The sequence below is a fragment of the Macaca nemestrina genome, chromosome 4 (assembly GCF_043159975.1).
Source record: "Macaca nemestrina isolate mMacNem1 chromosome 4, mMacNem.hap1, whole genome shotgun sequence".
NCBI lineage: Eukaryota > Metazoa > Chordata > Mammalia > Primates > Cercopithecidae > Macaca > Macaca nemestrina.
The window spans coordinates 188,081,799-188,103,518 of record NC_092128.1 but is presented as its reverse complement, the minus strand read 5'-3'; the positions used below and the strand labels follow the sequence as shown (position 1 = coordinate 188,103,518).

Genomic DNA, 21,720 nt, shown 5'->3' with positions numbered 1-21,720 from the left:
ACCTGCCCAAGGCCACTCAACCAGCAGGAGCCCCTGAACCAGCTGTCTGGAGTGCCAAGTGCTCCAGCATCCTGGCTTCAGATGTAAACTATGGCTCTGAGCAAGCGGTCTCGGTGAAATACACACTAAGACGTAAAATGTTCCCAGAAGGTGATCAGCCTCTTCTAAGGTGGTTAAAAAACAACAACAACAACAAAAACGATGAAAGAACACGACCAGTTCCCTCACCCAGGCTGCTGGAAGAGGCAGGGAGTCTTACCTAGGGAACTACTCTATTCAGTAGCTGTGGTGTTCACCTTTGATTAATGTAAAAGATAGCAGTAAGGAGAGATGTCAAGGGGGAGAAAATACAGGTACAAAACATTAGAACAGAAGCTGCTGTTTGAGTACTTCCTCCTCCCCAGACACGGCACGGCAAGGAAACAAGTCATGAGCAGAACAGCCAGGTTTCCTAGGGCAGCAAGAGGTGGGTCAGTGAAGAGGGCTGCAGAGTCTGATAGAGGTGACCCCTCAGGGGGAAAGGACAAGAAAGTCACATACCGAGAACTGGGGGGTTTCTCCTGGGCTGGTAGATGTAGAGAGAGAAACCGTCGCCAGCTTCCTCCCTTACCTCTAGGGCCTGCTTCCTGCATCTGGCTGTCCAGGCTGGGCTGAGCAGGTGCTGGGCACAGAGGTGGCCCCACACGACAGGGTCCTCTCCGAGTCTTGCTCCACCCTGGAGAGCCAGGCACTGGTCAAGGCTGTGGCTTCCTCTGAGCTACTCACAGAGACACACTGCTGCGTGTTCACTCCCGGGATGTGGGAAGAGGATTTGGGGGTTCCTTTTGCTACTGGGAACTTCTAGACTAATTTAACAGAGTTTCTTCTATCATTCTAAATTGCGTTTTTTTCCCCCACAGATTTTCTACTCTTGCTAGAGCTTTCTCCCTCCTCAAAAGAAGTCACACAGAAACTTGTCTGGCATCGTTAACATTAACTGATACAACAGATAGGCCCTACTTTCAAATAAAGCCAGAATTAGTAAGCCCCCTGCCATCTTCCAGAGCAGACTGAGGCCATTCACAGGAGGAAGATGACAGGAATCAGATAGTATGCTTTCTCCAAATACAACAAACTTAGGTTAAAAAGATGAACATTTGGGGGAAAAAGCTTGTATGTGCAGTTCCTAAACTTGCGTATGGCAGACATTTTGAAGAAGAAAGGAAGTAACCATCTCCCATCTCCCGCTGGTGTGCCACGGTGGTTTCTGTCAACTGAGAACATTTCACATTTGTCAGACATGAAAACAGGCAGGGTTACATACAACACCAAGATGGTTACCTGTTGTCATGACGACTCCAGCCAGTACTTTTCTGCGAGCGTGAGGGGAGGAGAAGTTGTCGGTCAGGTCACCGAACTTACCCAGGACCAGGCGTGAGACAGCGTCAGCTAAAACCTGTGTGGGAAGCACAGATGCAGGTTAGGGGCCAGGTGCAGCTGGGAGCAGGGCTCACTCTCTGAATGCTGTACGCACTCTCCCTTATGGAGTGACACAGGCTGCTTCTCATCTGGAAAACCACCCAGGTAAATCTGGCAAACAAGTATGTGTGTATGTTTCTTCCAGAACATTCCTTGGAAATAGACACCCCAGGATCCTGCCAGGCTCTGGCTGAGTCCTTTGCCACCCGCATGGGGCCAGTGTGGAGTGTGGGCACCACACACAAGCATTCCTCCAATCCTCACCGCAGGCCAGCCCAGCTCTCAGGAGGAAACCGAGGCAAACAGAGGCAAAACTGCCTGCTCAGGGCCACCTGCCCACGCCTACACCCACCTAATATGGCCCTTCCACCCCCCTTGCCCTCTCTCACGTGCACACACAGTGTGGCTCAGTCAGCTCCAGGTCACACATAGCTGGAAGCACAGCCCAGGGTGATGTGCAAAATCACAGGCAAGAGAAAGGAGCAGCTTGGAGATGCGGTCCAGGGAAAGAAGCCACAGGCTGTGCACAGCACCTCCCTCAAAGGCGCCACCGAGGGGTTCTCAGTCACTCCAGCCTCTCCACACAAACGCGCTCTGGCTGCGCTCACTCGCCCAGACGGCACGATAGAATCATGTACCAGAGGACAGCACAGGGAGGGAAAGCGCTTAGACGTCCGGAACACCTGAACAGGTATATGTTCAGGTCAGACAGACACCTGTTTTAAGGTGCTTCTGAGAACAGACATATTTGTTGCATTTTGGACGTGGTCTTATGGCGTATGATTTATCTAGGATATAATGAGCCCATGGCATTTTGGGAAATGATGTCTGCTGGGAGGTCGGTGTTAAGAGCCAGTTTCAACTCATGTCCCACCAATTTCACACTTGTCTGGAAAATCAAATGACCACTAGGAAAACTCAGCATCCCCAGGTGGTCCTTAATAAAATATTTCTGAAATGAATAGAAAAGATAGTTGTCAAGGTGTTTTCCTCTTATCATTGCACCAGCAAATATCAGTGAGCCCCACAGGACAGTGTTCAAGACAAGTCATGTGGAGAATGGCTTTGGTGGCAGGGATCCATGCACCCGCAGGCAGCGGCATCCGCAATGCAGGGGTGAGCGGATGCGGGGAACTGAGGCTGTGACAGAAACAGGACGAGGCCAGGGTGCCAGAGGGAAGGGGTAACGCATTCGAATTGGCCAGGGCGCCAGAGGGAAAGGGTGATTCATTCGAATTTAGAGAGAGAAAAAGCCATAAGAAGATTAGGGATAAGCCAGAGGAAATAAAAGTTTCCATTTCATATAAGAATAGGCAAATCTCCAAATTTTCGAAGAGAGGCGAAGAAATCTAACTTCAGAGTGAGCTCCGAGAGCCTTGAGTGGAAGGTCTGGTGCTGGGGCTGATGCTGGTGAGCGCTGGCATCCGAGGCACATGGCCAGGGCTCAGCCCCCTCCCCTTGAGGGGATTACTGGTCTCACCCTGCATGGTTAAAGAAGGACTTCCCTCTTAATTTGGGGGACAGATATAAGAACAAAAGAAACATGCTTTTAAGAGTTAAACCCATGCCACACAGTCCCAGGCAGCACCATTTACCTGCAATGACACGCAGGGATGTCTGACCTACGTCCTTCAAGGATTACTCTAGAAAAAGAGTGAGGGTTTTCCACCCACCCTAGAACGCACATTTTGAAATTTCCTGTCAGAAGACAATAGAGCCCAGCAACAAAGCCCAAAGGATGGGTTCTGAGAGGGCCACCTGGGTCCTACAAGGAACACATGTCACATTCCTGGGCTACCCTGGGGGCTCTGAAGACACAAGATGGCAGGGTCCTCTGGCAGAGACTAGAAGTGCAGCTCCATCCTCTCATGCCCTAGTGGTTCTGGACATGAGGCCTAGAGCCTGGTGTTCAGCACCTACAGAGCCCAGGGGAACATGGCATCAGGGGGCTGAGATGGCCCTGCCCACCTGCACCCCTCCCCAGGCTGGAGACCAACAGATGCCCCTCCAGCCTTCCCACGCCAGGGGCTCTGGTCCTGCTCCACACAGAAGTCACTGCAGGCACACCGCCAAGCCAGGGAGGCAGGGCTGACGTCTATACTGGGGCTTCTACCTGTGTCCGCCTAAGGTGCTCACAGCCTACATACTAAAGGCTCAGACATCTGGGATCCACGGCATTTGATGTCATTTCAATGGTTTTATATGCCACTCTGTCAATATTAAGGGAAGACAAGTCACATCAGACAATATTTTGAACTCAGGCTTTAATATTTTAGCAAAGAGTAATCCTGAAAATAAAAAATCACATGGGATCTAGCACCACTGATTTGTTAAAGTACAAATGGACTAATAATCCTTATGAACAATGTTGATGAGAGGTTAATAAGGGAAGCAAGTATTTGGTTTGTTAAAAAAATCAGTGAAATACCTTGAATATATTATTTTACACTGATGTTGTATTTGGTTCCTTTAGGCAAAATAAAATACATTTCCTTCCTTTAAAACAGAACTCCTGGTCATCTCAGACTACAACTGCACAGAGGTTATTCTAATTGTAGACAACAGCAAAAAAGAAACTATAAGACACTTGGATTCTTCCAGGGGAATACAAGTCACCTTCAAGTCTTCTGGTCAAGGGCAGTATACATGTTATCTTCGAAGTGAAGAAGACTCTGATACAAAGGAATAAATGAATAGAGGGTCAAAAGAATAATTTTTGCAATAGACCAGAAGAATTTTGGATTTCCAAGAAAAGAAGCAACACATAATCAGAGAGTTTTAGGATTTAGAGATGAGAACTAAAGGCGATTTTCTCCTTTACTTTTTCTCTTTCATGTAAGCCAATCTGAGCTCACCCTGGAACTTCCCCTTCCTTCATCCTGATTTCACTAGGCTGGGGGAAGGAGGGGAAGATCAAATGGAAGAGTGGCTGCCCACCTCCAGCCTGGGCAAGCGGGGAAGTCCTCATAAAGCCCATGCAGGAAATTCAAAGTAGAGACTCCCAGACAACTGGCAGGCCCTAGAACAGTTGTCGGAGGCCCCTCCCTTCCTGCCCTCTGATAGGTGCTCACTGCTGTGCTGCCTCATTCTCTGCTTCGAGGGGCTCCTTGGCTGAGGGACAGCGAACAGCCACCAGTCAGTCATGTGGGAGCCCAGAGGCTGCCATCCTGACTCAGACTTGGGTTTTCAGCTGCTGACGGGCTGGTGTCACTTATCTTGAATGTGAGATTCCTGGATGAGACCTTTGAAGGAAAATGGTGCTGAACTGGGGGCAAGGTTTCAAAGACTGGGCTCTTATTCCCTCTCTCCTGCTAAAGGCTTGCTGTGGGATGAGGGTCATCGGTTGGTGGGGGGGTTGCCTAATGGGAAGAGAGTTATGGATAGTGTTGTAAACACTGCCCTGGTGGACGGGGCCTCAGGTGTCCCTGCCTTGCATTGCGACGGACCCAGCAAGCACTAGGATGCAGATGGCTTCTCAGTGGCCACATGGCCATGGAAATCAAGGAAATGCTGCCCCAGCAGCCAGACTTACCAGTAACTCCTCCTGATGGGGACAGAGTGATGTCAAGGGAGAAAGTCAATAGTAATCCTGAAACTAAAATGTTGTCTAGAAGCATTACCAAGAGCACTGACCCTGTGTTTTAAAGCAGCAGAACCGTTCCTCACCTGCGGTAAATGCAGCTGAAGACCCTCACTGGGAATAGGCTGGCGAGATGGCGTCTGATCCAAGTGCAAGTTAAAAATGGTGGCCAGGGCAGACTGTGCAGCCCGGGCCTTGGCAAGCTTCTTGTTTCTCCCCGAGCCTTCAAAGAACTGACCATCCACGACCACAGACATGACGAAGCTCTTGGCATGGCTCTCCCCACTCTCGGAGAGGAAGTCATACTTGAGTCCTGGGCGCAGTTCGTTCAAGATCATCACGGGATTCTTCCCACTCGGGGGTGGGAATGGTGGTAAGACAGGGAGAGGAGGCTGGGCTAGGCTGGCAGGCACCGGGGAGGCTGACAAGCTGAGGTCCCCGCTGGAACTGAAGGAGTCATCCCCGTTGGAGCCCACGTAAAAGGGAGGCTCCGCCTTGTCAGGAGTTTCAAAACCATTGAAGAGCGTGTCAGGGAAGTCGGCCTGGTCAGATGTGAAGTCCGTGTTGACAGACAGGGTCCTCCCCATGGCCAGGTGGGCCTCAGAGGCATTAGGAAACTGAACGAAAGATCTCAAGGCCTTCTCAGCAGCATGGAGTTTGGCCTTTTTCTTTGTGGGACCAGAGCCCTCAAAAACCTGGCCATTCACCTCCACAGACATGACAAACAAAGGCGCGTGCACGGGCCCAGTCTGGGACAGGAGCGTGTACTGCAAACCAGGCTTGATCTCATTCAGCTGCATCAGGGCGTTCTTGGGAAGGACGGGCCCTGGTGTTCTCCTCCTTTTCTTCAGGCGGTACTTGGAGTGGCCATTGCTGCCCTCCTCCAGGGACCGCTTTCTGCCGGGGCCACCACCACCCCCATTGGAGAGCTGAGAGCCCTCGCCAGGCCCAGGGGTGCTGCCATCCTTGGGGGACACGTTGTCCAGATTGCGGTTTTCCTTCACATCAGTGCTGCTGGAACCTGTGGTGCCCAGAAAGAGTAACTTACAATGCCTTCGTTGCAGGATCTTGTAAATGCAAAATTTATAGATTCCTTTAGCTCTCTTTGTAACTGGTTAAGTGATGTGTGCTTATCAATTTTATTCCTTGATGTATACATGAAGAGTTAGACATTTAAAGAACTATCAGCCTCAACTAAACAAGTAATTTGACACTTTGCTCAGTGACTAATACCATTTCTATTCAGTGTCACCAACTGCTTTTGCTTTAAAAAGTAAAATCTTTAAATAATTTTTTTTTTCTGAGAATATTCTGAAGTATCTAGACTTTTTCAACCTTATCAAAATGTGGGATGATAAATTAATCCAGAAAGACCTTACATATTAAAAAGGTCTTTATAATGAAATGACAATTTAATATAAATATATGGATTAATGTATATTTATTTTAGCATTTTCCTTTCACTGTTGTTTACCCTCATTTTATCTACGGGTTTTAAATTGCAATGTCTCTCAGAAGAGAAAACTATTTTAAAAACTTGCATCCACAGATAATTAGTTTTTCAGGTTTAAAATATTCAATCAATAAATGCAATTATTTGATTTAGTTTATGAACCAATCTTTAAAAGCTGCTTATGTAATTGTGTAAAGTATTATGGCTATTTAGTTGTTGTGTTTGGAGGGTATGGTTTTATTTCTAGCATCTATTTGAAAATGAGAACATTATATATGGGGGCTGATTAAGTCTGAATCCTTAATACCACTCCATGATAGAAAGTGTGTAAGAACAAGACACAAAACTGAAGCTGTAGGCAGGCTACAACCTCCTAACTTCATAAATACACTTTCTGGTGATTTTGTCTTTTTTAAGACAATTATTTGATGAATTTCCAGAAAAATTTGTTTATCCTAACTTTTAAAAGTATTTTAGATTTCAAATTAATACAGATAATTTTAGAATTCTAAAATTACATGGCAAAATAAACATAATTTTAAAATTTTATTTATTTATTTATTTATTTGTTTATTTTTGAGACAGAGTCTCAGTCTATTGGCGAGGCTGGAGTGCAGTGGCGTGATCTCAGTTCACTGCAACCTCCACCTCCCGGGTTCAAGTGATTCTCCTGCCTCAGCCTCCTGAGTAGCTGGGACTACAGGCTTGCACTGCCATGCCTGGCTGATTTTTGTATTTTTAGTAGAGATGGGGTTTCATCATGTTGGCCAGGTTGGTCTTGAACTCCCGACCTCAGGTGATCTGCCCGCCTTGGCCTCCCAAAGTGCTGGGATTACAGGCATGAGCCAGCGTGCCCGGCCCTAATTTTTTATTTTAAAATTAGAGTAAAAAGTGTTCATTGAGCTTTTTAAAAAATAGAAGAAGAAATAATTCCTCTCCATCATGGCTAGGCAGCTGTCACATGGAGCCCAGGGGTGAGGGCTACAGTGCCCTGCAAGGTTGTAATGTGAATGAAAGTTAAAGACATCTACCACCAGATTTCAAAAATCTATATTAAGTAACCAAAATATTGCTAAAATTGTAAACCAATTTACACGTGCCCCATATGGTGGCTTTAGGGTCTATTTCTACTACATGTGTAAAGGTAGATTCTCATTATGTAAGCAAACTGAAAAGTTGTGAAAATGTTCATCAGCTTCATCCATGGGAAGGTTGAAAGGGACCAAGTCCTTGCCCTTGGCTGCCAATCTTTGAGGTTAAAGATCTCTAATTCCAGGGCTGGCATCATTCAGCCAAGACAGCAGAGCATAAACCTGGTTTAGACACAACCCGTGGGAAAACTGATGCCACACTGTGGCAGAGGCTAAGAAATTTAAAACTTTCTCTACAGACATCATTTCTCCAAAATAATCCTCACACACACACCACTTCTCCCAGTTGACAAAGCTGATGGAATGGACATTAAATTTTCATTTATAACATCCTCCAGCAAAAGCTCGATAGGTTACTCCTTTCGGTGCTCAAAGGGAAAAAAAGGTTAAAAAAAAGTAGAGCCAAGATGGAAGTCAGAGATTAATAAACTGAGCAAGAACATGACATACTAGATTACTGCTTACATTTTTACTTTGTTGCTAAACAATTATCAATATCAAAAATCAAATCATTATAAATGTATTTAGACAGGCATTTAACCAAATATTTATAACCTCTGAAATAACCAAATACTTTTCTTTCAGAAATAAAAATAATTACTATTGGATTGACAAATAATTTTGAGAAGAATATACTTCTGTAACAGATTACAAACATTCTAAACTCTTACTTCAGGAGCACACTGAAATACTTTCTCATTGTCATTGAAAATGCTACTATAATAAAGGAAAATACTAAAACTAGAAAAAGATGCCACTTTCACAGCTTTTCTTAAACAGATGCCTTCTCTCTCTGTATCATGCTACTACATTTCATAAATGTACATAGCTGATCATGATAGGGCTTTGCATTGCTTTCAAAATGATAAAAAAAAAAAATACAGAACCAGAAATTCCAAGTTTCAGCACTAGAACATCAGCTTATCTTTACAGAAAAATTATTCGGGAGGATTGTTTATCATGTCAAGTTATCACAGGATCAGTTTTGGGATAGTTCCAGAACCTACACGATCATGAAGCCTCTGTCCATGCGAGGTGACTGCAGCTGCAGGCTGTAGGCCACAGTCCTGACACAGAGGCCCTGGGGACCCCTGCACACGCTCTGTCGGTGGGCTACTGCACGGGCCAAGCACAGGTCACATTTTCTCAAATGAGGAGTATGGACGTAACCCCTCTCTTAAAGCTTGTGGCAAAATTGGAAACAGTGAGTAGAACTGCCCAGTAAAAACATAAAGCTGAGTTTTTAAAAGATCTCAAGAGCAGGACTGATGAGGAAAAAAACCTGAGAAAACAATCACCAGCAGCCACAGGCTGCGCACACATCAGCAGAAGTGAGGTGAGCACACTGGTCCCGTGGGAGCTGGGTAGCGCTGCAGGAAGTGGTCTCACCCTCACACCCCAGACGGCTGACTTCAACCAAAGCCAACACTTAGCGTACAGTCCATAGAGCAGAGGCCCAGCCCCCTCCACAGCATCCACAGCACACCCACAGGGCAGCACTACCACGCAGAAATGTTTCGCTGGGTCACAGTTTGGGTTCTACACGGTACACAAGAGCGATTCCCAGACCCCAGATCGTCAGTTTTGCGTGAAGTCAAAGGGAAAGTGCTGAGCCAAGTTCTAATGCTCAATAATCACTCCCAGTGACATGTCACTCATCACTGATAGCTGCATGTTATTCCTTAAGACAAGTAAGAAGGTAAATATGGATAGTTATATTAGTTAGAGCAATGATGCCTTTGTTATAATTTCTCTACTAAACTCTCCCAACTTCTGTGAAAGCATTTAAATCTGTTTTCTGAGACTGAAGATGAACTAGAAGAGATAAGTACCTTCAACGAGCTTTTTATAGAAGAAAACACAGAGGAAACACTGACGTACCCCAGCGGCTTTCCACCCACCCGCCTCAGAGAGAACAGCATGGAAGGAGGAGGCCCACACCAGTCCCAGCTTTCATTAACACCTTTGCGAACTTCAGATCAACAGACACGTGTGAACCCCCTTCCTTCAAAATGCAGGGAGAACCTGCATTTTTTTTTTTTTTTGAGACGGAGTCTCGCTCTGTGGCCCAGGCTCTGGAGTGCAGTGGTGCGATCTCGGCTCACTGCAAGCTCCGCCTCCTGGGTTTACGCCATTCTCCTGCCTCAGCCTCCTGAGTAGCTGGGACTACAGGCGCCCGCCACCGCGCCCGGCTAATTTTTTGTATTTTTAGTAGAGACGGGGTTTCACCGTGGTCTCGATCTCCTGACCTTGTGATCCGCCCGCCTCGGCCTCCCAAAGTGCTGGGATTACAGGCGTGAGCCACCGCGCCCGGCCGAGAACCTGCATTTTGAAGGGAAATATTTCTGTACTATTATTGCAAAGGACTGGGTATTTAAATCAATCTCAGACATTTATCTTCGATTTGCATGCATGAATACTCAAGAGCATTATTCTAAGAGGCGTGCCGTGACAGGACTCCACACGAAACAGTGGGGCTTCATGAGATGTGCCCAGAAGCCCATTCCATCGTCACAGTGATGCCCCATGACGATAACGAGGAAGGAAAAACCTAGACATACCGCTGCAGGGAAAACGTCTACAGCAAACTCTGACACCTGTTGCAGAGAACACACCAAAAATTAAAAACATGCCACTGTCAGTAGAACATGTTACGGGAAAAAACACAATTCCCCACATTGGTCTCATGAAATATATTTGCAAAAACACCAAAATGTTAACATAAAATTAGCTATCTGATACTACGTGATAGGCCTAGATCTTACTCATGTTTTCTTCATCTTCTATATCCATGGCAAAATACTTTTGAGGGTTTCTTGACTGGCGGAGACTGTTTCTGTCTGAAAGACAGTAAGAAAATAGCATTTAGTGTGCCTATGATATGAGTAATGTGAAGTAAGTCTACTCTAAGGAAATAATTACAATATTATTACAAATTAAAGGGAAAAAATCATAAAATAAGAACTAGGTCTTGTTAGAGAAGTCAGATCTGCCATCTGGTAAAAAATACTCCTCCTTGGCACATTCAAGTCCAGCAAAGGACTTCTCACGTGAATTCCAGTCCAGCAAACGACTTCTCGTGTGGATTCCAGTCCAGCAAAGGACTTCTCCCGTGGATTCTCCCACATGGAGGGATGATGAGGGTGGGACCAGGTCCCAGCAAGGGAGGTTCAGGGCCAGTGCCCAGGGACCTCACACCACTCTGAGGAGGGTGGGTTTGATTCCGGGCAATGGAGGGCCATGAAGAGCGCTGAACTAGGGACAAAGGCACTGGCATCTGCACCCTGGAAAGACATCTGCTGCGGGATGGACTAAGGACACAACACGCCACGACAGATGGCGACAGACCTCAGAGGGGTGCTCACATATTTGCCATCTATCTTTACTCTGGATAGACTTTTGGTTTCCAGCTGTAAACTAAAGCCACACCGCAGAACCAGCACCCACAGCTTCTCTCTTAGCTACTTCTCTCTCACCTTGAATAGCTCCTCATGCAGACAAAACTAAAGTGCATATGACTGTTAAAATTCAATCTAATTTCTTAGCTACATAAAAGTACTATTTTGTTGGCAGGAGAAAACACAGGAAATCCTCAAAGAACAAGTATCACAATTTCTGGTTACTAACAAATTTAGGAATTTCCTCTTCTTAAATATTTTAGATATACTTTGTTAGACTGTATTAATACATGATCTATAATAAAGAATATCCTCAAATTGCAATTGAGGAAAAAGAGGATTCGCAAATTTTATAATCACATTACTTTGTATACAAATAAAACTTACAAATCACTAAAAGGCAAACTCATTGCTCTTAGAAAATGGTGACTAAAATGTACTAAAACATGCATATATCTTGTATCCCTATATCAAATATCTAAAAGTATTTATTTTAGATATATAGTTTTTCATGAAATCATTTGTTAATAACTTTCAATCTCACTATATTTCAGGCAAATGTGTTGCTAAAAGTTAAATCAGTTTCTCTTTAGAATCCTTTATTCAAGAAAGTTTGCCAGATAGTTTTAAAAGCATTATTATTTTACAGTCATTAATTATTTCAAGATATGTTTTCTGAGAATCAATTACGTGCACAAGAATCTAAATCAGATTCTGAGAAACATTTAAGTTTAAATATTGCCTGAATAGCTGATTATATTAAGGAATTATGATACATTATTTTAGGTGTAGAAATGGTAATTCTCTTTTAGTGACATATACTGAAGTATTTACAAATAAAAGGACAATATCTAGAATTTACTTCAAAATAATTCAGTATGGCGCGAAAAACAGAGACGAGGTGTAGACAAAACCAATCAAAGGGCCCTGGTTGGTAATTACTGATGTGGCTGATGGGCATGCAGAGTTCTTGATACAACTGTGTATTTGTATATGTTTTAATATTTTCATTATGGAAGGACTGATAAAAAGTGATTGGGTTAAGGTCTAGAATGGGAAGTGAGATGTAGGAACAGAGGGCAAGAGCCCTGTCTTGCAGGCAGGGCAGATGCCCTCAGTAGGCTGTGGGTGCTCCCAGGAGCCTCCTGGCTGGAGGGATCAGGCCAGAAAACTGGGGACATGCTCATTAAACTGAGCTTCAGACGAGAGGTCTGGCTGAGCATATCATGAAGACGGGAAAACAGGTGGTGTGTGTGAAGGCACTGAGGTTATGCAGGCAAAGTGATGGCAAGGCGCTTCTCAGAAGCCCAAACTCTAAATTGGAGGAACAACAAATAAGCCTGTCCAAATAGCTCTGTTCTTATTGGCTGAAACGCGTTTTAAATAGGCAAAGGAATGTCCTCAGTGGGAGGGCGGAGGTCTTCTCCTTTTTCCTCCCATTAAATACAACTAAGAATCCTGGATATTATACATAAAACACACATAAAAAGACTGAGAGATGCAGAGAAAGCTGACAAGCCAGGGGGCCTCAGGACCTAAAAAGCGACCCTGCATTTTCCTTTTGCTTCATTTTCTCAACATAGAGCTGAAGAAGCCAGAACCCAGAAACATCAACAGGCATTGGCAAAAACAAAACACATAAAAAGCCGCAACAAAAGCTGCTCTCTCTGGCCAAAGGACCAGGAAAGAGGTAGCCCAGCAAGACAGAAAACTTTCTAGACCAGAATTGCTTGATTCCAGGCAAACACCAGAGAGAAAACCTCCACACCGCCCCCGTGCCAGGCTGTAAGGACAATCCAGAGTCCCCTTGTTGGGTGGTGTCTGACAAGGCTGAGTGACAAGCCACAATTTTCATTCCCACCAGGCTCTAACAACCCCTTCCCTTCCCACACCACAATGCAGAGTCATGGAAGACTGTGTGGGGAACCTGGACTCTCTTCCCAGCTGGTGGAAACAACGCTAGCCCATGCTGTCAGTGCAGGCTCCAAATGGAGCAGTGATGAGGCCCTCTCACAACGGGGAGGTATCCGGGAGCCCCAGTGGAGAACTTGGACTTATCCCCCATCCAGCAGTAATGAGACAGCATCCCTGCTTCCTCTGACACCACGGTGTATGAGAAAGTCAGCTAAAACAGAAGGCTTGAGTAAGATTTAGAGTCTCATAATATCATATAAACAGGTTCCAATAAAAAATCACTTGTCACACCGAGAAACAGAAGATATCAAACTAAATGAAAAAAGACAATCAACAGATGCCAATAGGGAGATGACACGGATGTTAGAATTCTCTTAGAAAGACTTTAAAGTAGCCACCATCAAAAAGAATAAAGTGGGAGCAATCAGTCTAGGTGATTTCAGCATTTACTACAAAGCTACAGTCATCAAGACAGTACAGTGTTGGCAAGAGGCAGACGAGCAGATCACAAGAGGATAGCACAGAGAATCCCCAATAGACCACACAAATATGTCGAACTGATTTTGAACAAGGGTGCAAAAGCAATTCCGTGAAGGAGGCACGGCCTTATTGGGGCAACTAGAGATCCAAAAAAATTAACCTCAATTCAGGTCTCCTACCTTAGTCAAAACTTAACTCAAAATAGATTATGGGCTTACATGCAAAACATAAATCTATGAAACTTTTAGAAAGTCATAGGAGAAAATCCTCAGGATCTAGGGCTAGGCAAAGAGTTTTTAGACTTCACAGCAAAAGCACAATCCACAAAAGAAACAACTGACAAATTGGAAGTTTAAAACTTTTTCTCTGCAAACTTCCCTGTTAAAAAGATGAAAAATCAAGCCACAGACTAGGAGAAAATATTTGAAAAACACATATCCAACAAACAGAATATATAAGAAATTATCAAAGCTCAACAGCAAAATAAACAAACAGTCCAATTAGAAAATGGGCAAAAGACATGAAGAGGATGTACAGATGGAAAATAAACTCATGAAAGGATGCTCAGGATCATGAGTCACCAGGGAATGCAACTGAGAACTACAGTGAGATAACTCCGCTGCACGCCTCCGAGAAGGGCTATTAAGCATAGTGTCGCTTTAACAACAGTGACAGCCCCAAGTGAAAAGGAGGCTGTGGAGAAGAGGGATCTCTCGGAGACTGCTGGCAGACATGTGAAATGGGAGAGCTACTCCAGAAAGTAGCTTGGCAGTTTCCTGAAAATAAAACATGCAACGACCACATGACTCAGCAATTGTACTTCTGGGCATTTATCCCAGAGAAATGAAGGCTTATGTTCATGTACGTATTATTTCTTACAACTACATGTGAATCCATATTATCTCAAAATAAAAAGTTTAATTTTTTTTTTTTGACAGTCTGGCTCGCCCAGGCTGGAGTGCAGTGGCACTATCTTGGCTCACTGCAACCTCTACCTCTCAGGTTCGAGCTGCCTGCCCCAGCCTCCCGAGTAGCTGGAATTACAGGGACACGCCACCATGCCCAGCTAATTTTTGTATTTTTAGTAGAGAAGGGGTTTCACCATGTTGACTAGGCTGGTCTCGAACTCCTGACCTCAGGTGATCCACCCGCCTTGGCCTCCAAAATGCTGGGATTACAGGCATGAGTCACCGCATCCAGCCTTCAAAATAAAAAGTTTATTAATAATATGCAGAAGACACACAAAAGGCTAATTTAATTCTTATATATAATTAATCAATAATTGGTTTGCTTGAGAAGGCTGACTTCTCTCAGATACCCGGGACCAGGAAAAACAAACTTTACAACAACAATAAAAGTGCTGAGGCACAGGAGTGAGCCCAGCTCATGTCGTTCACCGAATTCATGTAGTTCACCTTGTTTTCCTGCCCTTACGTATTAAAATTCTTTTAAAAGGACATGGAAAATGTCTCACAGTAGAAAACAGTCATGCCGAGTGTGGTGGCAGGTGAGTACCAGCAGGTACCGCCCACATTAAGAATGGGAGCTACAAATCTCTTGCAGAGCAGAAGCCAACATTTTCAGCTTTGACAAATGCCAACTCTTGTACCAAAGGCTACAAGACAAAGCAAAATAGCAAATGCAAACACTTTAGCACATTTCACAGAGCTATTTTTTCTTTCCTTTTTAAAAGAACCTCTTATGACTTGAACTACAAACAAGTAAGAATTAAAGCCCTATCAAATATTCCCTATGGAACAAAATTCCAAGAATGGTCAATTTTAAAAAAGCCTTATTTGATAGCAATATTCAGAACAACATCTTCATTTCTCAGAATGCCTCCTAATGCAGTAAGAAGTAAAACAGAGCTGGGAGGTGGTGAGTGTGGAAGAACATTGAACTTGACTGCAGAAGACCTGAGACTTCAGTTTCACTTGGTTCCAGGTACAAATCCAACTTTTTTTTTTAATGTAACTAGACAAGCTGATTCTAATGTTTACATGAAAAGGATAAACACATACTCAGGAAAACTCTGAACCAAAGGCGCAGGTGGCTTAGTCCTTCCTATTAGAAATAAAGAGCCTCAGTGCCTAAAGCAACACAGCATGGCTCATGGACAAAGAGGGTCAATGTGATGGAAAAAAAAAAAAAATCCAGAATCAGACACAACACATCCAGACACAGAATATTTGGTAAAGGTGGCATCTTAAATCAGGGACATATGAACGTGCTTTTTATTTTTAATAAACAGGACCAGACACTGGGTGCCGACATGGAAGAAGATCAAGCTGGATCAAACAAGGCCATTCCCTCACCGTGTCCTGATCATTTCTTCATGAGCTTGCTTTTGATTTCAGCTAACATGATCAAATTGGCAATGTTATATGTTTTATACTGGGGGGTAGGTAAATGATTGTTGTATTATTCTTTATACCTTTTTATAGATACTTACATTGCAACCACAAGTATAATCAATATATATAATGTTCTTATCAACTTTGGACAATGAGCATACCTACCCTTTTTCTCCCCTTCCCTTAATGAAAAACCATATCCTGGAATAAAATATTAAAAACATGACTTATTTACACCAAAGATGCATCAGAACTTGAATAGTCTCTATCGTGCTGGTAAAAAATGCCATCTTTAGGAGTCCACTAAAAGTTTACAGATTAAAAACTGTTTAAGACAACTGGTGAACGTGATTAAAATTACTAACATATATTACTGGATTAAATCCATTTTCCCCTCAAAAATGGATAGCTTTGAGAAAACTTTTACATATTCTTTATGACTGCTATGGGTTCCATATTTAATAGCTTTGAACTGCAAACTAAAAAAAAGAGAAACGTTATTAAAGTGGAGATTATTCGTGTTGATTCTTTACTATACATAAGCAGCATTCCAAAGCTAGAATAACTTTGTAGCAAAAAAATTGAATGATGATTTGCTCATTTAACAAAAGCAATTGAAGTATAAACCTCTTACATCATTTGAATGAAAACAATCTGAAATTCAACAAGCAAATCATGCATGTTTAGAGATATACTTCACCTCATAATTTATATTTTGCTTTCAGTATTATCTAAACCAAACAATATCACTAAAGTGTTCCAAAATATTCAATTGATAATATTTTCAGTGAAATATTTTACCTTCTAGGAAACCCTCCCTGCAATCTGCTGCTAAGTGAATCTTTATAGAGATTTTGTACACATTGAACAAGATACAGATCTTGTACACAGAGCAAGCAAGATTTGTGCCTAATTTTCAGCAAACGCATTTTTTCTAGTGCAATGCAAAAGGAGATAATTAAAACAAGTATAATAATGTACAATATTCATCATATTAAGTGGGAAATATTGATGAGAATAGGAATCTACTGAAACAGAAGAGGAAATTCTATCAATGACAAATGACAGAAAGTAACATGTAGAGGTGTCAGTCAGGGCATCTTGCACAGGGCACTAACACCTCAGTTGCCCAGTCAGCAACTTCATCAAACTGTGGCTCTAGTTCTTCCCTCATTAAAAGGGATGCATCATGCGAGAAGCACATGCCAATAGCACAGACAGTAGTAGACTGGCCCAGCAAGGCAGCTCTAGGGCGGCTGGGCGGGGGTGGGCCTGGTGAGGCCTGGGTGCTCCAGGGGGCCTCAAGTAAGGTGTTTTCAGCTTTGACAAATACCAGCTCCTTGTTCACCTGGCCACCCCGGGCAGCAGATGTACCAATGCACATGAGTAAATCTTGTCACCTCACTGCACCCATCTGTCCCTGCACTGCACACAGCAGGCGCTCAGGCCAGACACCTGGAGACTACCTGGTTCTCTCTCCCCTTTTACCCCACACCCCATGTCACCAGCTCTTCTCCCAAAGTTGGGATAAACACATCAGTCTGTCCACCTCTGCCCTGCTGTTACCACTCAGCTTATGCAGGAGCCTCTCTGCCTTCTCTTGACCCTGAGAGCCCCTCTCCTCGCAGCAGCCAGGGCTACGTCTTTATAAATAAAAAACGTGCTCTAACACATGTCCATGTGTCACGGCCACTAGGAACATCGTCAGCCCTTCGCCATGCCCACCAGAGCCTCTCCAACTTCCTGGGGTGCTTCCCTGTTCCCTCCTTGCCATGTCCTCGTGCAAGGCTTCATCAGACCCCACCTCCTACTGCCCAAGTCCCAGCTCACACAACACCAGCCCACCCCAGTGCTCCCCTCCCTCTCCCTCCACACAGTGCAATCCACAATTTGTCTCCCTGTTTGTGGCCTGCCTCTCCCAGCAGGCTGCGAGGCCCACATGGCTGGGGCAGGCTCAGTCTTCTCCACCCCTCCCCACTGGGCGCCATGCCTGCCCCACAGGAACACTGTGCACTGAGTTCCTCCACCCCTAGCTTTTCCTTGGCAGCCCCTGTACTTGTGCCAACACAGGGGCACACTTGAGGCTTTCGTGGCCTACTTCAGGCCCCGTGGACACACGCAACAGCTGTCCTCCCCTGTCCAGTGTCTTCACTTGGCTGCTACAGTTGTTTCCTAAAAATAAACCATACAATCCTCTGAGTGCCAAAACATCCCTGAGATGCCTACACATCCTGGATGGTGCCTGCAATATGGCAGTGGCTCTGCAGCTTTCTGCTCTTTAAAATAGGGTCATGTGTTGGTCTTCGCCAGAAGGAAGAAGCATGAACTTCTACCATTTATTATTAATCTGTACTTTTTATTGAAAGGTACCAACTAGTGGCAACTATTCAAATGTACACTAGTCGTCACCAATTTAGGGATCAGCAAAAAAAGCCCACAGCCCAAGTTGACTGTGTCAAGCGAACTCGGTTATAGAAATGTGGGACAGACAGCTACTCTGAGTCTACAGGAGCAGGGCCAATGGCCCCAAACCAAACACAGCAAGCATGGGGACAAGCGTGGCAGAGCACAGAGGGCCAGATGTCCCCCGAGTTTCCCTTCAGTCACCCCACTCACTGCTGCCTGGTACTCAGCATCACCCTGAGCAGGCCCAGGGAGCACACTGTCGACACCCCTGACTCCCATAGGCCCCAGCAGCCCCCAGGAGGTTGCATGTGTGCTACCATTGTAGTGAAACTGCACAAGGCTCGCTGCTGTGGATGGAGCTGTGGGCACCACAGGCCTTGAGGGCCCAGAGTCAGCGCCCCCGGTGGGGGTCCTTGAGGGCCCAGAGTCAGTGTCCCCGGTGGGGGGCCTTGAGGGCCCAGAGTCAGCGTCCCCGGCCCAGATTCAGAGTCAGTGCTCCTGGTTGAGCGGGGGGATTCCTGGCTCCTTGTGCAGAGTTGGTTACCCCTCTCTGCTCACTCCCCCCATGGCCTGACCACCCTGCTTTTCCCACCAGGCCCTGAGCTCTGCTAGGGCAGACTTAAGCCTCATCCTCAGCGTCCACAGCTCTCAGTCAGGTGCTTCCTGTGAGGAAGATCGTGGATGCTTCCAGTTGTGGTGTCCTCAACTAACTAATCACAGCCAGGGAATGTTACCTGTGCCCTGTTGCCTTTTGGGACCACGTGGGCTGTATCCACTTTCTCCAAAACACATCTAAACTTGATTGCATAGGAACTAACCTCTAAGTCCTTAAATCAGAAACATTTGTAAATGAAAGGGCTTTAAATTGGTTACTATTGATGTGAAAGGGATCTACTTAGTACAATCCTCATTAACAACTCTTTTCCCATGCAGCTATGATTGTCCTCTTCTAAGAAACAGGAACACCTTGCTGGGTCACTCTGGATGGGAAGCCTCTGACCAGCCTGCAGTCTGCAGAACGACAGCTGGACGAGTGGGGGAGGGAGCACTGGGCGAGAGTCTGGGACTGAGCCTGTTTCAGGCCCTCGAGCTCTCCGACCTGGGTCTGAAGTGTCCGGTGCTGTGAGTTGAGACTCACATCTTCCTGGAGCCTGTTTCAGGCCCTCGAGCTCTCCAACCTGGGTCTGAAGTGTCTGGTGCTGTGAGCTGAGACTCTCTCACACCTTCTTGGTGGTGGTTCTACAGGCAGGGCAAGCCCTGGTGATTCAGCACCAGCACAGCACCTGCATAAAGGAGCACTCATGGGCATCAGCTACTGTCCCTAAAGCAAGGAGTGGGGCTTTCGTGGACAGACCTGCATGCCCCTGCTTCCCCATGTCCCTAGTCAGGTGTGGCTCTTTTTGGTAAATCAGAGCCTAGTGTCACAGGATCCTCAGGGTATCATTTTTCTGGCCAGAAACCTCTGTCACTGGTGGCGCCTTTACCCGAGTTTTGCTTGGGCCTGCTGGGCTTATTCTGCCCACGCAGCATGGCAGGCTGCGCTCGGTTCACACTTCCGGCTTGGATCCCATGCCTGCCAAGGGTGAGCCAGGCATGGAGCGGGAAGGGATGTGTGAGTGAGTGGACATGGGGTCCAGCCATTGTGTACAGCCAGGCACACTGGCTGTGGCAGAGTGGGCAGCTCCAGGCACTGGCATGGGCACTGGCTCCCTGCAAGGCTGCAGCTGAACCAGGCATACCACACATAGCTTCCATGGCTGAAACCAGGGAACATGGTGGTACCCAGAAGCCTGGAAACACCAGGAACTGCAGGGCCCCAATGAGGACATCACCGCCCTGGCTCAGGGAGCTCCTAGGTCTGGGCTCCCTGAAGGGTTGCTTGCAACTCTCTCTCTCCTTGTTGCTTGCAACGTGGCAAGCAAAGGGTGTGTTTCAGCCCTGTTTCTGTTACAGCTCTTTCAGCCCTGCCATTCAGCAGATCCCAAGTTCTTCTCCCGTGTCCAGGAAGAAAGAGGTGCATGGACAAGTGGAAGGTGAGCAATGCAAAGAGGTGCTTCACTGAGTGACAGAACGACTCAGAGAGACCCACAGTGGGTAGCTCTTCTCCACAAGCAGGTCGTCCCTTCTTCTGCCCGAGTCTGGCTGAGTCCGGGGGTTTTTATGGGCTTCAGAGGAGAGAAAGTGTGTGCTGATTGGTCCATGGGCAGCCATGGGTGGGCCGGGAAAAAGCACCATAAGTTCTCACTCTGGTCTGCAGAACCGGCAGCCTGGTCCCCAGGCCTCAAGCCCTCTGTGAGCTGAAGGTGGAGTTTCACCAGGGACCCTCCCCTTTCTTCCCAGGAGTTTGTCTGCCTCCCGCCACCATTATCCTGCCGTCCACAGTGCACACGGCACCCAGGCTGTTCCTGCCGAGGGGCACCTGCAAGGCCTGCACTCTGCTGCCCTCAGTCCCACAATGGCCTCCCTCTCATGCTCCTCAGTGCCCAAAGTCTGGAGGGGGCCAAGGCAGCAGAGTGCTGGCATGTCAGCACTGCCCTGAGCGAACACACTCCCAGCCAGGTTGTGACAGTGCCCCGGCTCGGCCACAACTTTGCTCTGAAATTGGAGCAGGTGCTGGGAGCAGGGAGAGACCAGGCAGTGGGAGCAGGCACTTCTGAGCCTGTCGGGGCAGGGGGGCTTCCTGGGCCCTAGTGAGTGCAGGGATGCCTGGGTCCACAGCTGCTAATGGGTGGCTGCAGCTGTGCCCAGGATGGCGGGGCTCCTGCTCCTCCAACTTGCAGGGGGGTGGGGCTTCCACCTGTTCCCGGCTCCCACCAACTCCATGGAGCACAGAGCCCCAGCCTCCCCCACTGCAGCTGACACATGGCAGCAGCAACTCCAGACAGGCTGCAGCTGCCATCACCAGCTTCATCCACACTACAAAAACTGATATTGACTAAAACACTAGATGGTACTGACTACAGCAAGCAAATGCAGGCCAATTAATCCTGCCAAGTTATTTGCAGTATAAATCCTATAAGGCAGATCTTTAAAACCCTGGCTATTTATACTCTCAGGAGAACTACAGTAATTCTTACAGAAATATATTTTCAGTCATGTTTTAACTTGTTTTCTGTTAACCTTCTAAGTGCACACCTTCTGTGCAAGTTGATTACTTAACAACACAATGACCCTAACAGAAAATGGGATAATAACACAGAGTTCAACTTGTGGAAATGAACAAAACAGGAGTAAAACCCAAATTCAGTATACGCCCTGTAAGGAGGACACTCACCATGATGAAATGATTAGGTGGCAAATAAAATTCTACCTTGTTTACAATAAAAATCCATAATGTTATGAGTGGAAGTCATATCCAGGAAGATTTATATCCAGGAAGATATAAAATCTAGAACATGCTGCTTATATTTAATTAATTAACAATATTTAGCACTGAGATAACTAAACAGAAGTAAGCAACTGGAAGTATTTTAAAACACACAATCATCACGGCAAAGCACTGCTGGGGCAACTCTACGGGAACAAA

General features: G+C 45.8%; 1 protein-coding gene across 11 annotated transcripts in view; it reads right to left on the bottom strand.

Moving 5' to 3' along the window:
• Positions 1–21,720, bottom strand: part of LOC105472500 (adenosine deaminase RNA specific B1) — a 135,156-nt gene that overhangs the window by 28,959 nt on the left and 84,477 nt on the right. For 10 of the 11 annotated variants that reach the window (XM_011725814.3, XM_024789991.2, XM_011725813.3 and 7 more), the window contains 3 exons: positions 10,408–10,482; positions 5,125–6,059; positions 1,321–1,435 (listed from right to left, as the gene is read on the bottom strand). In XM_011725814.3, coding sequence (XP_011724116.1) covers positions 1,321–1,435; positions 5,125–6,059; positions 10,408–10,435 — 1,078 coding nt within the window. In that variant the 5' untranslated portion in view covers positions 10,436–10,482. The remainder of the gene's footprint in view (positions 1–1,320; positions 1,436–5,124; positions 6,060–10,407; positions 10,483–21,720) is intronic. The other variant, XM_071095816.1, reaches the window with a different exon arrangement.